Here is a 23,534-nt window from a genome sequence, read left to right on the forward strand (position 1 = left end):
GCTGCCAAGTGCTGTGAACAAAGAGCAGTGAGGGTGAGGGCTGGAGGCCCACTGGGTCAGCGATTTCCCCTGGGATCGGAAGTCCATGTGAGCAAGAGTCACAAGCACCAGTGACCTCCCTCTAGGCGACTCCAGAGTTTGAGGCCTGGAGTCCAGGATCCTGTCATTGGCTAGTGCTGGGGTTGAGCCAAACCCTTAGTCGCTGAGAAGTCCATAAGTCGAAGCACGATGGGGCAAAAGTCCTGGGTCTGCGTGTTTGTAGTCCTCTGGGGATGTTGGATGCCCACTATTCATGAGTATATGGAGGCCCAGAGGCCCTTCCTCAGGCTGAAAAACTGGGCCAGTGGGTGGTTGGGAGGGAGGAAAAGGGCTTGCTTTCATTGTTGTTTAGTTGCTTGTATTCTCTGTTGTTCTGCCGAGCATTGTGGACATGCTATGTTAGTGCAGGAATATGTGGTGACACTTTGTGGCTGCCCCCAGCATATCCTTAGGTAGTGCTCGTTGTTAACGCAAACGACACATTTCACTGCGTTTCGATGTAAATGTGAACCTGAATCTGACAGGTGCATCTGGCACAAGTCCAGCTCCAAATTTTGTTTGCTCAGTCATCCTGGACTTTTCATTAATTCAAAGGGTGCTGGGGTGGGGGGTGCAGCTAAGGATATTGTCTGCATTTGTAAAGTTAATAAATTGGGAATATCCTGCCAGAATGTTGGTGACAGAGGACGTATAAAACAACGGTGAGGGGAAATCTCATTTTTAGGAAAATTAACTTTACAATTGGCGATTGAACGAGTAACAGAGAGGAACAAAAAAAAACAAAGCATGCGTCGTTGAAACAGATCTTATTTCGCAGAAGTGTTTTATGTGGACGTAAAACAGGCTTGGCCTGGGCTAACTCCGCGTTTGCGATTTACTGTGTGTTGAAGCTGACAGCTTGGTGGCGCTCAGCAGGGGGACGAGGTCGTATAAATGGCGAGTGGTTTGGGGTAGTCCGGACATTGGGTGCTGTTGCTGCTCATGGTCTGCCGAGATCATGCAGTCGCTGTTTGGTGAAAATAAAAGGGAGACTCCAGAGGCAATCAAAGCAGAAATTAAAGGTGAGGAAACACTGTGTATTGTAGAATGGACAGAGATGATCAGTGGCGCAGTTTCATGTTTAAATATGTATTTGTATATGTTAGTTATTTGAAGTGTACTAAAATGGACAATCAACATTAATACTGCGTCGTAATGCAGGAATTGAGTGAAACTGATCACACTCTGAACGGTTGAATCTGAGTCAGCCACCGATTCCTCACTAACCTGTTTCACTTTTAACCCTTGCCGCTTACTGTGAGAATTCAGACCCCGTCAAATTCGGAAGCGATAAATTGTTAGCAAGCTTTAGTAGAGGACAGAAATAAACTCTTAAGGAAGGCATAGCAATGTTTTTCTCTCTCTCTCTCTCTCTCTCTCCGGGGTTTGTATGATTTACCGCCGCAGCGCCGAAAATGAAAACATTCATCTTAAAAGTTGTCCTAATTTAACGCTATTCAAAAGCGAAAGCAGACAGTGCAAATAAAACGGCGCTCCGCGGCCATGCGGGGATTCTTTAGTTTTGAAATGTTAGAACGCAGCAAGTTCTGGCTTCGCAACGTGATGAGATGATGTTAAGAATTTTTGTTATAACTCATGTAAATTATAAATCTCAAGCTTTATCTAATAATTGTCCTTGGAAGAGAAGACATCTGTGGAATTTAAGTTGAAGCTGCCTATTTAGAAATGGATATGCCATTTCACTATTTTGCTTACTGTGTCTTGGGACTTTTGATACAGGGCTGCTCCTTAAATGTTATTCACTAACAACAAAAGATTTTTGGTTAAAGGTTGTATTCTTTACTGAACGACAATGTAGAGGAGTACTTACGGTTGCTACATTGGGGGGAGGGGGGAGTTTGGTACTGATTCTGAGGAAGAAGAAAGGCAAAGAGAAAGACAAGCATGTTCTGCACAGCTCCAGTGGCCATGGTGTGACAGTTAAGTTGGTGAGCAGGCAACGCGTGAGAGGTGTTTGCTTGCGAAACATACAATACAGATATTGTCTGCATTTGTGAAGTTAATTAGTTGGCAGTTACCCTGTCAGAACGCTGGTGAGATCTGACCTATAAAACTTAATGATGAAGAGAAATCTCATTCTTAAGGGCAATCAATTTTAAAACTGGTGATTGAATGAGTAACATATAGAAACAAACAGCAAAGCCTTCCAGTTGAAATGGATTGTATTGATGCAGAAGTGATAAACAAAACTGTCCCTGTGTCTTGGCCTGGTTTGACTTCAGGACTCTGATTTGCTTTGTACTGAAGCTGACTGCCCAGTGGCGCTCAGCATGGGGGCGAGCTTGTACTAAAAGCAAATGGTTTGGGATAGTCGGTTTGTTGGGTGCAAGTTTCTAAGAGGAAATGGGATTATTGAGGTCCCAGCAGAGAACACAGCAACAAACTGCAGGGTATTAGTGATACTCAGAAATGCACAAAACATTCATGTGGTTATTGGTGCTGTGGTCCGTAAACCCAAAAAAAACTGACGTTAATTGGCAGCAAAAGAAAAACATTCCACTGGTGGAATTCATACAAAGAATGATGGCAGAGGCTGTTGAAGGCCAATCCTCTCAGTTTCAGGACCTTTTTGCAGGAGTTCCTTGGCCTAAACCAAGCCATGTTCAGGTGCTTCACAATGCGTTTCCTACCATGAGTCAGAGAAGCAACTGTTTACAAACTGTTCAATTCCATTTACAAGTCCTCAGCAAAGGAAGAAATCCGTGCTGCTTGCAGCAAGATCTGGCTGATACTGAGGCCAACGGGACACAAGTAACAATCACCCAAGCAGAACTAACCAAAGTTTAAAGTAAATTTATTATTAAAGTGCCCATGTTTCCATGTACAAACTTGAGATTCATTTTCTTGTGGGCATACTCAATGAATCCGTAGAATAATGACCACAACAGAATCAGTGAAAGCCCAAACCAACTTGTGCATTCAACCAGTGTGCAAAAGATAACGAACTGCAAGTACAAAAAGAAAAATAAGCAATAAATATCGAGAACATGAGATGAAGACTCTTTGAAAGTGAGTCCATTGGTTGTGGGGCTAGTGAAGTTATCCCCTTTGGTTCAAGAGCCTGGTGGTTGAGGGGCAGTAACTGTTCCTGAACCTGGTGGTGTGAGTCCTGTATCTTCTTCCTGATGGCAGCAGTGAGAAGAGAGCTTGTCCTGGGTGGTGGGGGTCCTCGATGATGGATGCTGCTTTCCTGCAACAGCGTTTCATGGAGATGTGCTCAATAGTGGGGAGAGCTTCACCCACAATGGACTGGGTCGTATCCACTACTTTTTCCGTTCAAGGGCATTGGTGTTTCCATACCAATCTGTGATGCAACCAGTCAATATACTCTCCACTACACATCTACCAGAAGTTTGTCAAGGTTTTAGATGTCATGCCAAATTTTTGCAAACTCCTAGGGAAGTAGAGGTGCTGTGCTGCTTTCTTTGTAACTGCACTTACCTCCTGGGCTCAGAACAGGTCCTCTGAAATAATAACACTGGGGAATTTAAAGATGGCGAGTGAATCAATGTCTAGATTTAAGATTTATTTATCACATGTACATCAAAACCTGCAGTGAATGTGTCATTTACAATAACAACCAAATGTCACCACACATTCCAGTGCTAACATAGCAGGCCCACGATGTTCAGCAGAACAACACAGACAGCAGCAATAAAAAGAACACAAAACAACCAAAAACAAAACAAGTCCCTTCCTCACTCCCCCCTCAGCCAGCCACTGGCTATTTCTGTAAGGACGTCTATCTGCCCCACCTTGACATTCAATGGTCTTAACATTGTGAAATCCCTCAACAAGAGGATCAGCTACATTTGCACATTGGCTAGAAGAGCAGATTGGAAGCTTCCTCTGTTCTGAAGAATAATTCACTTCCCAAAATTGTAAAGCCTTTTCACCAACTACAAGGCACAAGTCGGCAGTGCGGTGGTAAACCCTCCTCTTGCCTGAGTGAGTGCAACTCTAGTAATTGTCAAGGAATTGGATACTGTCTTGCCAAAGCAGTCATCCACCATCACAAACATTCATTCCCTTTACCACCAGAACTTAATGCTGTGATATACAAAATCCATCTGCTTGATTAAAGTGGCTTTGCTAAAAAAAACAGGAAGTGAGATTCTGTAACATTAGGTTGAAAGGTCAGCGTAACATTATATAGCAAAGGGCCTGTACTGAGCTGTAATTGTTATGTTTTGTAATTCCAAGACATAAAACTAATCAAATTAAAACAAAGGAGCCCAAGAGATGTGAGTCTTGTGTTTTTTTACTTTTAAGTGAGGTGTGTGCACTTATGAGGGGGCGGCATAATGATGTACCTTTTACATATATAAATTATTTAAATGAACGAGAACACTTAGTCAAACAATATACTTACAAGCAACACACACCTCACACTGCTTTGTCAATTGCCATTTCTTCTCGATCTGTAGTAATGAGTTCGAGGGATGGAGCACAGTAGCCTGGTTTGGCCGGAAACAGTTATAGTAATTGACAAATCCTAAAAAGGATCATTAATGTGACAGGTACTTTGGCCCTGGAACATCCACCACTGCTTGAAATTTCTCATCAATGTAATAGTTGTAATAGTTGTGCATCAATGGTGTGACCACAGTAAGTGATGCATGTTTTAAATAATTCACGCTTGTTGTAACCTATCCCTCAATGTCAGCAAGATGAAGGAATTGGTTGTTGACTTCAGAAGGAGTAGCGGACCACACAAACCCATCTACATCGGTGGTACACAGGTGGAACAGGTCAAAAGCTGTAAGTTCCTCAGGGTGAATATCACAAATGACCTGACTTGGTCTAACCAAGCAGAGTCCATTGCCAAGAAGGCCCACCAGCACCTTTACTTCCTGAGAAAGCTGAAGAAATTTGGCCTGTCCCCTAAAACCCTCACTAATTTTTATAGGTGCACCGTAGGAAGCATTCTTCTAGGGTGCATCACAACCTGGTATGGAAGTTGGCCTGTCCAAGACTGGAAGAAGCTGCAGAAGATCATGAACATAGCCCAGCACATAACACAAACCAATCTTCCATCCTTGGACTCACTTTACACCACACGCTGTCGGAGCAGTGCTGCCAGGAAAATCAAGGACAAGACCCACCCAGCCAACACACTTTTTGTCCCACTTCCCTCCGGGAGAAGGTTCAGGAGCATGAAGATTTGTACGGCTAGATTTGGGAACAGCTTCCTTCCAACTGTGATAAGACTGCTGAACGGATCCTGACCTGGATCTGGGCCGTACTTTCCAAATATCCAGACCTGACTTGCACTACCTTACTTTCCCTTTTCTATTTTCTAATTATGATTTATAATTGAAATTTTTATTATACTTACTTCCATTTGTACATCAGGGAGCGCGAAGTGCGGAAACAAATTTCACTGTGATGGTTGTACGCTCTAGTATTTTGGTGACAATAAATTAAAGTTCTCTGAGCCTATAATCTTCTAATCTTATTAAACACTGCCTTGAGATTTTGGAGATGTTCCTTGTCATCCTCACCAATAACAATGATGTCATTCAGGTAACACTGTGAGCCTGGACAACCTTGCATCACCTGCTCTATAGCTTCCTAGAGTGTAGGTGCAGATGCTACTATTATAGCGATAATGTCAGATATACAGGAGGCCACACTGGGAGCACCAGATATAGATGACCCCAACAGGTACATTAAGGAAATCTTAATACATTGTTCTGCCAATTTAGAGAGTTTGAAGATTCCATGCATGGTATTATCTGAGGGTTGGATATACCAATGCCATCTCTCTGCACTGTCTAGCCAAGGTGCAGCAAAAAAGTTAAAGACCGCAGAGGCTGAGTTGTATGCACTAGAAACCATCAAGAGGTAGAAGGTGAGAGGTGATGACTTTCTAGCTTGAAAAAGTCAGCAAAGAATGGGAAAAGTCCAATGTCTGATGAACCAAAGTGAGAACTGTGGTGCAGAGAAGAGCATGTGGAGTTAAGCAGATGGGAAATAATAAGACAAATAATAGGTATTTTGGAAAACGAGAAACTTTTAACTACTGCAGTTAATGAAGTTTTGGCTTATGTTAAGCTCTTGTGAGATAGAATCAATGTTGAAATGCATGTTATGAACTTGATGCATGATCATATATAATTACAGCAGTTCTTTACTACACTATCTGTTGTAAATAGTTTGTATACATTTATAATGGTTTGTTATATTTTTATAAAGGAAAAGCAGTGTAGTATATGTTGAATGTGTACATACCTTTGAAAATGAATTACATGTTATCAATTTTAATATATTGTCTTATCAACTGTTGATTGAGTGCTGTTTGCTATCAATAAAGAATGTTTAAGTCAAAGCTCTAAACATTGATATAGAAGAGTTTTTAGGTGTGACAGAAAAAGTTATTTAAATATTACTTTGGGATTGCTTGCTATTAAGCAGTAGGATTATAGATACAGGCTAATCCAGCCCTCCACTATTCCAACTCCATCTGCACGCTCCACTTGAACACTGCCTAATTGTGCCACCGTCCGAGTCCTTGGCACAAAGCTCATTTCCGTGTATGACACGCTTCCTAGGTGCATCCAAAACAACGCACGATGCTCATTTCAGCCGGCTCTTAAAGCTTAAATTATCTGTTTTGCTGCAGTCCATATTGGTTTGTGTTGATGATGGATCTGAAGATTTACATACAGAATGTCACTGAATAGATTGCTGTCATGATGCTGTGCTTCCTTTCAGTCTCTGATACATTCTCAAAGCAGCAGAGACCATCGTTGGCTTTGTAGCAATCATTCTATGTGGTTGGAGATTAACAGAATTCCCACTGGGACTACCTGCCTGTGAATTTTGTTTCCATTTATTGGTTGGCGGATTGGTTTCTGGATGTGTAGATCGCTTTCACATGACAGGTGCACAAAATCCAGATGGGTAAAAGTTCAAGGATATCATTTATATTAGTTCAAATCTTCAAATACGGAGAAACATTACCAACACTTCGCAAAGATGAACTGTCAGTGCTGCTAAACTCCTGTGCTTTCTTTTTGAATGAGATGCAATGCTTGTTTTAGAGAAGCCTGCATTGTGGAAAAGTTTTATTTTAATATAACTTCTGGGTTCTTTCTGTAGGGTTGGATGTTTATATTTTTATGGAGTTTTGTAAATCATTTATACTAGAATCAATATGGGAAAGCAGAAACGTGCAAATACAAAAGTATAAATTGCTAAAAATTTATTATAGATTTCGAGCATCACTTTAAGCAAGTGATATAATTTCTATACAAGTCCATTTTTTCAAATCAACACACTTTGTTCATCGGATTGAGGGCCTCCATCGGTCAGAATTGACTGTGGATATTGTGTCCTAGCTGTCTAGGTAGGCAAGCCTGGGCAGAATGGTGTGGAGAGCAAGCTATTGCCCATGTAGCAAGCTCCCTTCTCCACACAACATAAATCCAAAGGAACAGCAGAGTCCGATACAGTTTGGCACCAGCAGCATCGCAGGAGTTGCCGGCCAACGTTGAACTCAAATTAGGACTGCCCTAGGGACTCCAGCTCTGGATTTTTCTCTCGGGGTTTGCTCCTGAAGGCTTCCCCATGTGTGGGTATAGCTGCAAGACAGAGGAGGTTTGAGATCAGATGAGGTTTCCTTCTAGATGAGATGACAACCATGGCTGACAAGCCCCATCTGCCTGAAGCGACTGTTTAGGGTACCAGTAACCCACCTTTGCCATCAATATTACTTCCCAGCAATACCACTCCTTTGAACAAAAGACAGGTCACTGATTTAAAATGTACGAGCATAAACAATAGATTGGACAAATCTGAACCGTGTAAGGTAGAGCAGATCAGAGTAAGGCTGTAATGTTGATAGAAGATTAGCTATGTTTGTATTGCAACTGTCAGCAATTGCACTTTTCCATGTTGCAGGTTCACATTAGAACAAGGAAAGAGGTGTTTGTAAACAATGAGGTGAGATAGGGCAAGATTAGGAATTTTAAAGCAAAAATCAGAAATCCTTCTGGTTCCCTCTGATTATACTGGGCTGTATAATCAGAGGCTGTGTGAAACTCTGAAACCAGGGCCCACATTGCAAACTGGGAATTCTGTAGCCAGATGCTCTGTTCTTTAAGAACATTTAGCAATCATCAGATACGTCTTAACAGGCAGAGTTGAAATATCAGTGTTTCAGCCCAAGAGTTAAAGGGCCCACATCTTCCCTGTGAATGATGCTGCTATATGCTAGAAACTCAGAGTTACATGTAGGAGGACCACACAATTCCGTGAGGAAATCTGTGTTGCTGTCTCAATGAGCTGTAACACTGCTGTATTTTCAGTATGTAGCCCAAAAGTTGACACTATTCTCTTACTTCTGAGATTGGTTTAAACTTCCATCTGTGATGTGGGACGTTTGCAGTTGTGGGGTCCTACTATGGGGCAAAACATCAAACCCCATGAGTTAATGTTCACAAAAATCAGTCCATTGTACAGCCAACAAAACATCCACTTAAAGACCAGAGAAAACGACAACTTCTCTCAATTAACCCTGGTTAATGTAGCCAGAACAATCTTCTACTTACTGCTTTTTTGGAAGACACTGCCCTGCTTTTCTTGGGGGGAGAAATTGCTGTAATTTCCATATCATCCGTTTGTTAAAGGTAAATGTAGAATGTCCACTGTACAGCAGATTTTGTTGTGTCTCAAATGGCCTATGCAACAGCTACCTCAATAGCTCATGTGATCTAGTCAAAAAATTCCTAATTTATCTTAATATGCATACTGTATTACTTCCAGTGCATTGAATTTCCTAGCTATGATTCTCTAAATAAAAAACTGATAAATATAAAATGGGAAATTGTTTTAATGGATTTTTATTTTAACTGTAAATAGGTGAAATACCAAAATGGCTGCAAGGTGTTCTCATTCGAAATGGACCTGGCATGCATAAAATTGGAGACACCGTTTATAACCATTGGTTCGATGGGTTATCCTTGTTACATAGCTTCACCTTTGAAAATGGTATGTTGATTTAATGTATAAATCAGAATCAGGTTTAATATCACTGGCATATGTCGTAAAAAAGGACAATGGTTAGGAACTATTTGGAGGGATATGGGCCAAATGGGATTAGCTTAGTTGGCCACCTTGGCATGGATGAGTCAAATCAATGGACCTGTTTTCGTGTTATAATTATGACTTTATCACTACCCATTTCTTTAGTTATTTGTTCTATAAGGAAGTAAACAGGATCTTGCCGTGCCTTGTGTCTTAAAGATCATCTTTTTAAATTAAAAAAAAATTCCATTGTGAAATAACTCTTTATTTCATATAGTTCAATTTTGGTGCAACTCAAAATAGATACGGAGTTTGTAATGCTGCAATAATGTTACCAAAGCTTACTGTTTTCAGTGTGCATTTTGATATTTATAGTTTGATTTGGTAGTAGCACATCGGAGGAGATGTGATCCCTCATAAAGCAAATGAGGAGAAGCTGCAGAAGTGTGATGATAAGCCTTTGTAATGAGATGAAGTACACATGAGGTTTGCTATTAGAGTCCCTTGCCATTCAGTGTGCCATAATTCACCAGAGAAATACTATTGGACACTATCTTACTCCTTGTATTCGTACTCATGCTTGTTCTCTGATAAAGACATCAAATGTTTCACGTTCTCATTTGCTTTAACTATAATCAGAAAGAAAGTGTTAACTTTAAGTGAGAATGGAAGGAAGCCAATATTAGCAAAAAGCAAATAATAGAGTGATCTTATCAAGGTGTCCATCAGCGTTTCAGTGTGTTTTCTATACATGCTCATTTAAAGGAATTTATCCTTCAATATTCCAATATGTGAGGTGCTTTTTTGAAATTGAGACTAAACACTAAAACTCCGGGAAAATGGATACCAGATACTCACTCCAAAGGAAAGCTGGAGAGGTAAATGCAACTGAAGCAAGAACACGACTGGCTTCAGGTGAAGAAATATAATTTGCGCCCTGTTTCTGTTTATTGGCATTTAACCTTTCATTAGGATGGATATTAGTTATTCCAAAATATAAGTTGAACCTAATACCACTGTTTGTAGCAGAACTCAAAGTGGTACAACTGTAGTAGGCCGTAGAATCCAACACATGATGTTAGATGCTAACTTCCCAAATCTAGTTTGAAAGTTTAAAAGTATTTTGCTACAAACCACAATGGTTGCCCGCTTTTGTATTCTTAAATCCAGGTGAGGTGTTCTACAGAAGCAAATACCTCCAGAGTGATACCTACAAGCGTAATATAGAAGCCAATAGGATTGTCGTGTCAGAGTTCGGCACAATGGCTTATCCAGACCCATGCAAGAATATTTTTTCCAAGTAAGAAATGAAATACTTAACACTTTCTAATTCACTTAATTTTAATCTATAGAATGCAACTAGAAAACTGCAGCTCAAAAGGATTTTGCCTAGAACAACTTAAAATTAATTATATTGTCCCATCTCCCCTTGTGGCCTTAGAACTTTGTGCTTCAAAGATTTCTACTTTTCTCCCTTAAAAGCAAGCAGAAAAAAAATAATGTCCTCATCAAAAACTCTTCTCTTAACCTCCTTTTACTTTCTTAATGTTGATTTTCAATTAATTATCACTTTCCTATCAAGAGACCCAAATTGTAAAATTTCTACTTAATATCCCCATTTATTCTATATTCCTGTGTGACTAGTTCCAGCATTTTAAATATTTTCTTCAAATTCTGATCTCTCAATCCTGGCCCATTTCTAGTTAAACTGTATTAAACACCTCAGTGGCATATTTACCTCTTTCAACTCAGCCTTCACATGACCTGATATAAATTATTATTTAAATTCATAATTATATAATGCTGCTGTGCCTCTGCCTTTATTTACAAAACAGCAAATTCCTCTGGTTTAACACGCACAAGATGCTGGAGGAACTCAGTAGGTCAGGCAGCACCTGTGGTAGAAGAAATAACAACATGGACTATTTCCTAAACGGAGCAAATTCATAAGGCAGTAGTGCTAAAGGTCTTTGGAGTCCTTGTGCAGGAGTTCCTAGAGGTTAATTTGCAGACTGAGTTGGTGGTAAGGAAGGAAAATGCAACTTCAACATTCATTTCAGTAAGACTAGAATACAAAAGCAAGGATGTATTGGTGAGGCTTTCTGAGGCATTGGTCAGACTGCACTTGGAATTTTGAGTGTATGTTTGGGTCCCTTTTCTTCGAAAAGATGTGCTAGCATTGGAGAAGTCCAGAGGAGTATCATGGGAATGATCCTGGGAATGAAAGGCTTAATGCATGAGGAGTGTTTGATGGCTCAGGGCCTGTACTCGGTGGAGTTTAGGAGAATGAGGGGGAAACCAATCAAATATTGAAAGAACAAACAAGAGAAAATCTGCAGATGCTGGAAGTCCAAGCAACACACACAAAGTGCTGGAGGAACTCAGCAGGCCAGGCAACATCTATGGAAAAGAGTACAGTCAGTGTATCGGCCCGAAATGTCAATTGTACCCCTTTCCATAGATGCTTCTGGCCTACTGATTTCTGCCAGCATTTCGTGTGTGCTGCTCAAATATTGAAAGGCCTAGATAGAGTAGATGTCTCCTCTACTTGGGGAGTCTAGGTTCAGAGGACACAGTTTCAGAATAGAACAGAGATGAGGAGGAATTTCTTTAGCCAGAGGATGGGGATTTCATTGTCACACTTTGCTATGGAGGCCAAGTCATTGAGTATATTTAAAGCGGAGATTGACAGGCTCTTGATTTGTAAGGGTGTCAAAGGTAACGGACAAAACAGGAGAATGAGGTTGAGAGGGTTAATAAATCAGCCGTGATGGAATGGTGGAGCAGACTTGATATGCTGAATGGCATAATTCTACTCTTAAATCATATGGTCTTATGGAATAAACAAATAGTAGAGACCCTTCATTACTCCTCAGCATCTTGTGTGTTTGTGTGCTACTCTGGATTTCCAGCATATGCTGAATCTCTTGCGTCTCTAATTCCACTGGCTTTCTCTTTAAGTTTCCAAAACCTTCCTTGTCAAGGGCACCAGTTAGCCAGCTCACTGCCCACACCTTCTCTAACTTTCAGATAGCCACTAGCAGCTGCATAGCTCAGTAGAGCACTTCCGGAAGGACGGTTCAAATCATCAGAACATAAGCAGTTTTACTTTTATCTGCTTATTGAGAGACAAAATAAATGTGCATTAATTATGAATTGCTACTCCATTTTATTGTTTTCAAACTACTCTGCAAATTTCATCCAGGTTAAAATAATCTATTTAAAGCAAGGGCAAATACTGTTCTATTGAGATGAATCACTTTCATAGTGAAATCTATTGAACCCAACTCTGTTTTTCAACTGTAGTCATCTTTCATGTTTACATATTTCCACTTGAACTACTCATCTGAATCATTGTTTGGAATGTCTTCAGGTGACTCATACTCATGGCATCTGTGATCTGCTGATATTTACATAATCTGTTATTTCTTAAAAGTATCTTTGCTAATATTATCAAACAGACTGACATCCCTTTCTAAATTCTGAGCCGGCTGCCCTTGGCCAGCCTTTATATTTCTGAATATTTTCTTAAACTTTATTTCATTCACTGTTCCTAACAGTTTTCTGCAACTGTCATTAGACTTTCAGGCGTCTGCACCCTTTCCTTTCCAGCCCTGCCTCGAAACATCGACGGTTCATTTCTCTCCACGGATGCTGCCTGCCCTGCTGAACTCCTCCAGCATTCCATGTGTGTTGCTCGAGATTTCCAGCACCTGCAAGAATCTGATGTTGTGACACTGGATCTATTAGTCTATAATCAGTCGGTTTTCCCTTCCCATTTTGTGTGAACAGAGTTGAGTTTCCATTCATGTGAAAAGGTTTGAAATACACTTGAAAATTATCATTGGAGCGTCTGAGTGGACTATTACTGATTTCTTTCAACAATCTGAAGTGGATGAATTAATGATGAATAACTTGGACATTTTAATTTCCACTAATTATTTTTCAAAACCAGTTCATTTCAATGGGCATCTCTATAAATTGTTACATTGTAATCTGACTCAAAATAGGACAGACATTCATTAAATGTAAGCAATAACTTTTAAAAAAAATTTACAGGGCGTTTTCGTACCTTGCGCATGCTATTCCTGACTTCACTGATAATTGTCTGATTAACATCATCAAATATGGCGATAATTTCTATGCCTCATCAGAAGTTAACTACATCAGAAGAATTGACCCAAGGTCACTTGACACATTGGAAAAGGTGAGATTCTTGTTTGTCTCTGAACTATGTGGCGATTGTGATGATGCTGCAAGTAAGATTTTCATTTTACCTGTCCAAACATGTAAACATGTCCTGACCGCATGACAGGAACAGAATTAGGCCACGGGGCCCATTGGGTCTGCTCCACCATGGCTGATTTATCATCCTTCTCAACACCATTCTCCTGCTTTCTCCCTATAACCTTTGATGTGCTAACAGACTAAGAACCTACCAACCTCTACTTTAAATATACCCAATGACTTGGACTCCACAACTATTTCTGGCAATTAATTTCACATATTCAGCATCCTCAGTTAAAAAGTAACCTCTATGATACATACATCAAACATGTGATAGGGTATTATATAAGTGTTGAACTTTGGAATTTCAGAAGCTGAGATACCACATTGAATGTTCAGTACATGTTTCATAGAACAAAGTATTCTTTTGAGATGCTTTAGATATCTTTACATGTTAACAATAGTAAGAAATAGTTGTGCATTAAAGTGTAATGTATGTGGAGCTGCTAATTCTACGTGATTCCCTTTTCAGAAAGGGAGGAGAGTAAGGTTCTTTAGCATTTTACTCCATTTCACGACCATTTTCCAATGAAGATACAAAGAACAATTCAGCTCTTTTTTTCATCGGGCTCTTTCTTTCACTTCAGTCTCTGTTGGGGAAAGTGTCTAGATTTTATTCTATAGAACATAATAAAGAAACAGGTCATTTGACCCATTATGACTGTGCTAACCATGATGTAAAATCAGGCTAATTCCATCCCCCTGCATATGGCTTGTATAGTACCTCTTCACTACCTGCCTGTTCTTTACCAGCCAGTCTCTCTCAGCCCATAGTGTCAACTGTTTATTCCTTTCCGTAGATGCTGCCTGACCCGCTGAGTTCCTCCATTACTTTGTGTGTGTTGCTCTGGATTTCCAGCATCTGCAGAATCTCGTTTGCTTGCCTAACTGCCTGAAAAACAAAACATCACTAATGTATTGGCTTCACTATCTCCACTAACACCTTGTTCTACCACTCTCTGAGTAAAACCAAAAAAAAATTACCTCACACATCCCTTTTAAACTTTCCCCTTCCTACCTTAAAGTCATGATGATAGTTCCATCTTGGGTTAAAAACTGACTACCCTATTTGTGCCAAGTTTGTTCAATCGCTTTATATTTCACATGCTGTAATATAGAAAACATCTTGGGAAATTTAGACTTTATGTCTGAGGTCTGAGGCCTCCATCAATCAGAGTTGACTATACAGTATTGTATCCTAGCTGTCTCGATACACAATCCTGGGCAGCATAATATGGAGAGCAAGCTGTTGCCCATGTAGCAAGTTCCCTCTCTCCATGCATCTGGTGAATGAACGGCAGAGTTTGCTGATACAGTTTGGTACCAGCAGCATTGCAGGAGTTGCCAGCCTTAGGGACTCCAGCTCCGGATTTTCCCTCGGGGTTTACTCCCGAAGCCTTCCCCATGAGTGGGTAGAACCGCAAGACAGCGGAGGTTTGAGATCAGAGTTTCCCTTCTCCCAGATGAGCTGCCAACCACGGCTGATGAGCCCCATCTGCCCAAAGCAACTGGTTTTTAGACTTTATAGTGTTAAAAACATCTAGGAACATTAAGTAACGTACAGGGTTGGGGGAATTTAAAAGGACCTTATAAGATGTTCCAAAATTCAAGCACAAATCTCTACTTGATCATTGAATCACTGAAGCAAAGGAGCTACATAATGCAACATAGTTGGAATGTATGAAACAGTTTTCTTCTTAGTTTCTCTGTTCTTTTCAACATTTATTCAATTGAGTTTTGGTCAATCAATGATTTTCAGGAGAATAATAACGAAGAAATAAATGATTCTGGATGTTCAATGTAAAGGGTAACGTTTCACTATTTATGCATACTTCAATAGGTTGACTATGCAAATTATGTCCCACTCAACTTGGCAACATCTCATCCGCATTATGATGGAAATGGAAACTCCTACAATATTGGCACATCTATTGCAGAGAAAGGCAAAACAAAGTACCTGATTGTGAAAGTACCGACTATAAAGCCAGGTAAGTGAAAACCAAAATACACTGGAAATATGAAAAAAAATACAGAAAATACCAGAAACTAGGGGCAAGCAGCATCCATGGAGAGAGAAACAAGAGTTAATGTTTCATGTTAGAGATCTAAATATGTCTTTTTAAAAAGTATCAGACAAAGAATTTTCAACCTGAAATACGCTCCGTTTCTTTTTCTGCAGATACTGCCAGACTTGCTGAGTATTTACAGCATCCTCTGCTTTCATTGCAACCTGGTAGTTCCATAAACACAGTTTGTGATCCTCAAAAAATCTGAATTAGTGTTTTCAGTGTCTGTTTAGATGGTTTTGTGTGATGTGTTTGATGGACTTCGAAATATTTTTCCTTTCTCGCCTGGGTTTCTATTAACTTCTGTGGAAGTTAAAGTGAAACTGATAAGTTGGGGGGCTCTGGGATGCCTCGTTATTCCATTTGCCCCCTGCCCTACTCCCTTCCCTCATACTTTTCAATGCAAACCAGAGCAAGAGAATCAGGCTTGGTGCATTTCACTTTCCTGTAGCAGGTCAAACTGGAGGTCAGATGTGGAATCATTCTAGTTTAGTTTGCATCTTGCCGTTCTTTTATTGAACTTTTTGCTTCTCAATTCAACACTCCTAGTTACTATATAAGCACCAGATTGTAAAAATACTAATGCTAATAACAGAAGTCACGAAAATATTTACCATCTAAATTCATATATGCACTGCAATTAACTGAATCCAAAGGTTTTCCCATTGAGAGACTTACTACAGGTGAGTCAACATCATTAATTGCAATGCCAGTGCCAATTCATTGGTTGCAATGCAGTGTAGGGTGGAATGAGTTGTGGGCACTCAGCTCAAGAGGTCACCTTGTAGTTTTCCACAAGAAATTCCGGCAGTTTCAAAGCAACTGCATTGACCGACATGCTCAATACCTCCGGAAGATGATCTACCGAAATACGTTAAGGTTTACCCCTCTAACAGCTGATAAAAGGCTTTTTCTCCCCGTTCTAAAGCGTGGAATGGGCCATTGTAAGGGGCCTAGGGGATGTCGGTGTGCATCATAGTGGATGAGAACAAACAAGGTGGAATGTAGGTCTACGAGGATCCAAGGGTGCTGTGTACTCAACGATGAGAGGTAGGAATAGGTGAAAAGGGATTGAATTTACTGAGGAGAGTGAAACAGTGTTGAGAGGCCGACCAGGCAGTCTGGAATCAATAATGAATTGACCTGAAACTTGTATTGGCTGCCCTTATACCAATTCAGCCATGGACGACTACAGGTCCTCTTATGGAGCAGTTCTGAGCCCCAGCAGAACCCATGGGAGCTGATCACTCCAATACCATCGGTCAGGGAAGCACTCGAGTAGCCTTTAAGAAGTGGTGAAACCACTCACGTTGGCCATTGGACTGTGAGTGATACACCACGGTGTGATATATCCTAACGACCTCTGGCCACCTGGTGGTACGATCCACCATGGTAAGAAGGTGCATGAAACCGTAGGAGGGGGGTGGGAAGAGGACAAACAAGGTCCATGCTGACATGGTCAAACTGTTGCTCAAGGACCCCAAAAGATACCAGTGGCACCTGAACATGACGGTTAATTTTTGCCCACCGGCACTCCATACAAGCTGCTGCTCAATCACACACGTCCTTTATGAGGCCGTGCCAAACGAACTTTAGTGCAACCGCAAGAGGCCGTGTATAGAGCTGAAAACAGCCTGTCTCCAGTTTGCGGGCACGGTGGGGCCATTCGACTGGTGCACAATGCCAAGTCTTAACCCATAATGGCAAACTCAGCCTCCGCAGTTGCCAGCTTTTCTGGGTCTAGTCTAAGCACTGGGCCATGGACTGGCAGGCCAGCTGTGGAAATGTGGTGCTTGACCCTATGTTTGCGACTGTAGTGGAGAGCGTGGGCTTGGTGAGGTCTAAGAATTCGCCCAGCAGTTGAATAAACTCACATGCGGTGGTGCATGCACTTAACAGAGTCATTGTGGGGAACTTACTGGGGGAACAAGGTAACGACCCAAAGTCCTTGACATCCACAAGCCAGCAGTTCTTAAGATCAACTAACAGTCCGTGGACTCACAGGAAATCTGCACCAAGCAGAGGTCTAGCCATTTTAGCCAGGACGAAGTCCCATGTGTAACGTCGCCTACTGAAGCAGAGCGTCACCTATCGTGTCCTGTAAATCTCGATCTTGCTGCTGTGGGCAGCCTCCAGCAAGGTTTCACCACTCTTTGCCTTCTCATCAATAGACGATGCTGGCAGCACACTCACTTGAGCACCCGTATCTTGCAGGAAACATCGTCCGGAAAGGGTGTCCGTAGTGAACAGCAGACGACCCTGGCAGCTGGAACCCATGGTTCACAAACCTCTGATATCCTGATGCGCTGGCACTGTCGAAGCTGCTTGGCTGTTGGCACTTCCTCGCGTTCCTACCGAAGCCCGGCACCGTCTGTTCCGCAACCACTAGAGTTCCGTGAGAAGACACTAAGGGTTCTGCAATAGATAGTGATTAAAACAAAAACAAACATGGTTTTTTGAATTTGGCATAATGCGCGATGCTAGTGCTCGCGGTGGTGGGCAGTGACCGAGTAGCCCCCATCGGCAACCTCAGCCCGGTGTGGCAGTGCGCAGGTAGACCATGTTCATTTGGTTGAGTCCATTCTCAGTTTTTGATGCGAGACAGGGGAAGCCATTGATAATTGGTGAGCGCTGTGTAGGGCGGGGGGGGGGGTAGGAGGACGGTAGGCTGATAATTGGTGAGCGCTGTATTGCACGGAGGGGAGGATGGTAGGCTGATGAGGAGTGTGAAGTGTGTTTTCTGAGCATTGAATGGGCTTGGCCAACTTGGCCTGTGATGTCAGCTTCTCCTTCCTGAATTACCTCCCCCAACTTCCCCTTACATGCCGCTGGCCGACTTATGCGAGTAAACAAACTACCGGTGTAGTAGCAAATTGGAGGGAAATTTTCATTCTAAAGACGTCCAATGTGGTGATTTTTGAAGAGGATGGAAGAGGAGATTTTAGGTCGAGGCCCACAGACAATTCTGATAAGGTTAATGATGAAGAATTAGTCTTCTGAGTCATGTTGCTGCACACTGATCGTGCACTGAACTAGTGCAACAACTAACATAAAAAAGTCTGTCCTTACAATGAAAGCTACTTATCAATGGGTTTTACATGGACTGGTGATCCAAGTTGTCCCATTCCATTGTGCCTAGTCTGTGGCAAGCAACTTACAGATGTAGTAATGGCTCCAGCAAAATTGAAAAGACACTTAACTACAAATCACATCTTTATGACACATAAAAGTGCTGATTATTTTAAATGAATATTGGAATCTCAAAACAAACATTAAAGCTTTTGGAAATAAAGTCATTGTCAATAAAAGTGTTCAGGAAGCAAGTTATTTAGTAGCTTTAAGACCAGTTCACTTAAGAATTTAAAAAACTATGTGAAAACCTGGATAAAGAGCACACCAGTCTCCTGCTACATACAGAAATCCGGTGGCTTAGCAGAGGTAGAGTTCTTAACAGGGCGTCTGAGTTCAAAGGTGAATTGCAGGAGCACTTTCAAGAAAATAGTAGGCCAAATTTTGCTGAGTCCTTTGACGGTGAAGAATTGCTGAAGAAACCAGCCTACTTAACAGACATTTTTCATCATATGAACCAGTTGAACAAGCCTCTGTAAGGCCCTGGAGAAAATGTTTTGACTTCAAATGACAAGAGTATTGGATTTTAAAGAATACTGAATCTTTATATATAAAAAAATTGCAAAAGGAAATCTCAAAATGTTTCCACGCTGCTTGGGTTCGAGAGAGAGGAAGAATATCAGAGAATATCAAGTCTTTTTGAAAACCACCTGGAAGAAGTGTAGAATGAGATTGAACAGTATTTTTCATCCCTTTCAACATAAGTGTATGACTGGGTGAGGGACCCTTTCTCAGAATCTTCTGCTCAGCCTGAGAGCTTGTCTTTGAGAGAAGAGGAAGAATGTTGTGAGCTGCACTCTGATCGTATACTCAAGATGAGATTTATTGACTGACCCTGGACAAGTTCTGGATTTCTGTGAAAGAAGAGTGTCCTGCCATTCACAGGAAAGCAATGAACATTTTGCTGCAGTTTTCAACTTTTTACATGTGTGAGCAAGTTTTTACTTGCTTAACAAGCATCAAGAGCAAGGATAGAAATCGCTTCATTTCAGTTGAAGGTGAAATCCATGTGTGCTTAACTCAAGTTCAACCAAGAAAAGAGAAACTTATTATGTTTGCCTGACGAGTTCTTAAAATTTATGAAAGGAAAAGAGGAAAAGAAAGAAGTTAATTTCAAGAAAGTTAAGCTAAAAATTCATTCGTAAGACCAGTGCTGTTGTGGGGGTGGAACTGGACTCTCTGACGGTGGTGTCTGAAAAGAGGATGCTGTCCAAGTTGCATGCCATCTTGGACAATGTCTCCCATCCACTCCATAATGTACTGGTTAGGCACAGGAGTAAATTCAGCCAGAGACTCATTCCACCGAGATGCAACACTGAGCGTCATAGGAAGTCATTCCTGCCTGTGGCCATCAAACTTTACAACTCCTCCCTTGGAGTGTCAGACACCCTGAGCCAATAGGCTGGTCCTGGACTTATTTCCACTTACAATAATTTACCTATCATTATTTAATTATTTATGGTTTATATTGCTATATTTCTACACTATTCTTGTTTGGTGCGACTGTAACAAAACCCAGTTTCCCTTGGGATCAATAAAGTATGTCTGTCATTCTCTACTCAAAAGAGCATTGACAATTATTTTTGGATTATTATATCTACAAATCACTGATCATGCTAACATACCATGAGCTATAGATATACCGTAGATTTCGCACTACAGAGCGCACCTGATTAAAAGCCGCTGGCTCTAATTTTAGAAAGAAAATCAATTTTGTACTTGTACAAGCCGCACCGGATTTTAGGCCGCAGGTGTCCCACGTTGTAATATGAGATATTTACACAGAAAGATATTACACGTGAGGATTTTTTAACTTTTAATTAAATCCATATGGTAACATAAACAAATACATATTGCAAATGCTTTTTTTCGAACCGTGCCTGTAACGCGGCTACTTTTAAATATACATACGTATCGGTAACACACAAATTACGTTGCGTATACTTTTTTACTGAACAACATTCCAATATCTCCTAACGACTGGTAAAAAATATATATACTGCAGCCTACCAGGAAAAGTTATTGATCGCCTTTAACTTAAAAGCAGCGTTTTCGATCGGGTAATGTGCTCCCCCCCACCTTCCCGTTTATCGCAAACCGGTATTTCCCACAAGACGCGGCGAAATCGGATGTGACGTCATAGCATCCCGGGATGTAGTACAGAAAACAAATATAGTTAAAACACTTCTAACTTTAAATAGAAAATACTAACAAATGAATTACTAAGCGAAAATATTATAAACTAAATAACTGCCATAAAGGCAGCACAATGCTTTTCTTCGAGTGTTTTCCATGTTGATGAGGGTGAGTACAAATGACTGATTTACAATAATTTAATTGTGAAAGTGCGCTTGATTTATCGTACAATTTCATTGGACCTCTGTGAACTACTCATCAATTTTATTGGTCTACTGTTACGAGGCAAAATGTTTTTGGTGGCATGAAAAAAAATCATGCATTAGCCGCACCGTAGTAAAGGCCGCAGTGTTCAAAGCTGTTCAAAATGTGGGAAAAAAGTAGCGGCTTATAATCCGACATCTACAGTAATAATTTTTATTAGACCTGAAAATTATTTCAATGGTTCTTCCAGGGCAAAGTGGTCAGGAAAGGCTGGCTTGGACTATCAGCCATCTTAGCAAGCTCCCTATAGTGCATCAGGGGTGCATTAGCAAGCAATATGTGAACTTGTTCAGGCATGTGCTGCATGAAAGTTCTTTAAAAATAAAACCAGGATAGTGATTTCCCAGGAGAGGCGGCATGTGCTGTATTATCATTGCTGAGACTGGGTAAGGAGAACAACTGTTTGGCGCGTTCAGACTCTAATAGTCCAAAAGTTTGTAAAAGTTTTTAGTGATCTGTATTTATCGTATTCAGGTTTGTGTTCAAGCAGACTCACCACTCTCACTGCTGTGGGATTTCTGAGCGACGCTACCACATAGTAGAATTTGGTGTTGTCTGCAGAGATTTCTCGCAGAGCAAACTGGACCCCTGCTGTACAAACCAAACGATGGCATTTTGCTTCCAAAACTCCAGCAGTTTCAAAGCACCTGCCTTGGCCGACATAGTCAATAGCTTCTGGAATCGTCCTAGAGCATCGGGGTCACCAATGTAGGCTTCCACAAATAAAATAGAAGTGAGGCGTTTTATGTTTAACAAAACCCATTGTACATTTAATTAAACTTAAAAACCTACATAATGAAAGTGCACTAAAAAACTTTTTACATAATAACTTCATCACATCAGACCAGCCTCTTAAAGCAAAACCCCAACTCAATGTTGGTAGTTGTGAATTATATGTATTTTTCCCCAATAACGTTACTCTACAAGCTAAAATCTTCAGCAGAAGTAGGAAACAATAATATGAGCAAAAGCGGAGTTTAATATTGGTGCCTTACTAGTACTTCAGCAACGAAACAATAAATACGTAATAAAAGTAAACTTGCTGATGTTTTTCAGCCCATCTGTTTGCTCTCCTTTATCATTTTTGATACTTCGCCAATACAGTCTGGACCTAAACTCTGTATAGAATCCTACCCTTTGTCAATTTGTCTTTCTGTGGGCTCTGTCTCTCCAAGCCTGGGTGGTGATCAATGGCAGGTGGTCAAGAGGCTAGTGGACTATTTTACTTACACACACACACACACACACACACACACACACACACACACACACACACACACACACACACACACACACACACACACACACACACACACACACACACACACACACACACACACACACACACCTGTAATATTACCCCAGATGTGAGCAGTGACCTTAGCACATATCAAACCCGAAAACCTCCAGATCTCTGCGGTTTTCTCGTCACCAACCAAACTGACTCAGCTCTTCAATAGCCACCTCAAAATCTGCCCAGCTGCAACATTATAGCATCTGAACAAGAGAAATAAAACTACCAACACTTAAGAAGTAATTTGTACCTTGGATATTTTCTGCATATATTTATATAATTTGAAAGTGCAATACTAGCCTTTTTTAAAGACAGCAATTGTGTAACTGGTGTTTCACTCCTCTTGAATCACACAGATGACAAGAATGCATGCTTTAAAAACTGTGAAATATTCTGCTCCATTCCTTGTCGCTCGCTTCTCAGCCCCAGTTACTACCACAGCTTTGGTATGACTGAAAACTACTTCATCTTCTTAGAGCAGCCATTTAAACTGGATATACTCAAAATGGCTACAGCCTACTTCAAAGGAGTAAACTGGGCCAGCTGCCTGGTTTGGTACCCAAAGGAGAAGGTAGGATTGTCATTGTGTCCTTAATCATGTCTGGTAACATAGTGGTTAAGTTACGGATTTAGTATCTGATGGCCTTTCAATGGATGCATTCTGCATTCTGTTTGTGTCTGCATGTTGAATTTTTACACAAGGGTCAAACACAGCAGAGTCCTTTCCCCCAGGCAAGCAGAGAGACTTCAGGTTCTTAAGTTGACTTTAATCTACTACATACTATGGCACATGTATCTAGGATGGAAATGCGTCAATGGACATTACATAGTGAAGAGATAAATGAAAAAGAGGTGGTATTAAATAATTTTGTAGCATCATTCACAAAGAAAGGATGTGTCGAAGTATTTTGTAAGTAAACATGTTCCTCTTCAATTCAGTCACTGATTTAATGTTACGACTGCATAGCCAACACTCATCCATATTTATTTAGAAATACAACATGGTAACAAGCCCTTCTATCTCAATGAGCCCTTGCTGCCCAATTACGCCTGTGTGATCCATTAACCTACCAACCTGCATGTCTTTGCTACGTGGGTGGAAACTGGAGTTCCCGAAAGAAGCCCGCACAGTCACGGGAAGAAGGTAGAAACTCCTTACAGGCAGCAGCAGGATTGTACCCGTGTTGCCAGCACAGTATCAGTGTTACGCTAACCACTGTGTTATTATG

The 23,534-nt window shown here is 40.9% G+C and overlaps 1 protein-coding gene across 2 annotated transcripts in view; it reads left to right on the forward strand.

Annotated features, from left to right (window-relative positions):
• Positions 1-926: 926 nt before the first annotated feature.
• Positions 927-23,534, forward strand: part of LOC140740788 (beta,beta-carotene 15,15'-dioxygenase-like) — a 32,825-nt gene continuing 10,217 nt past the window's right edge. Inside the window, exons 1-6 of one of the 2 annotated variants that reach the window (XM_073070301.1) lie at positions 929-1,100; positions 8,965-9,093; positions 10,300-10,429; positions 13,189-13,336; positions 15,257-15,404; positions 22,662-22,876. In XM_073070301.1, the coding sequence (XP_072926402.1) occupies positions 1,037-1,100; positions 8,965-9,093; positions 10,300-10,429; positions 13,189-13,336; positions 15,257-15,404; positions 22,662-22,876 (834 nt within the window). In that variant the 5' untranslated portion in view covers positions 929-1,036. Of the gene's footprint in view, positions 1,101-8,964; positions 9,094-10,299; positions 10,430-13,188; positions 13,337-15,256; positions 15,405-22,661; positions 22,877-23,534 lie in introns of both variants that reach the window. The other variant, XM_073070302.1, reaches the window with a different exon arrangement.

Source organism: Hemitrygon akajei, chromosome 17 (genome assembly GCF_048418815.1).
Source record: "Hemitrygon akajei chromosome 17, sHemAka1.3, whole genome shotgun sequence".
NCBI classification, from domain to species: Eukaryota; Metazoa; Chordata; class Chondrichthyes; order Myliobatiformes; family Dasyatidae; genus Hemitrygon; species Hemitrygon akajei.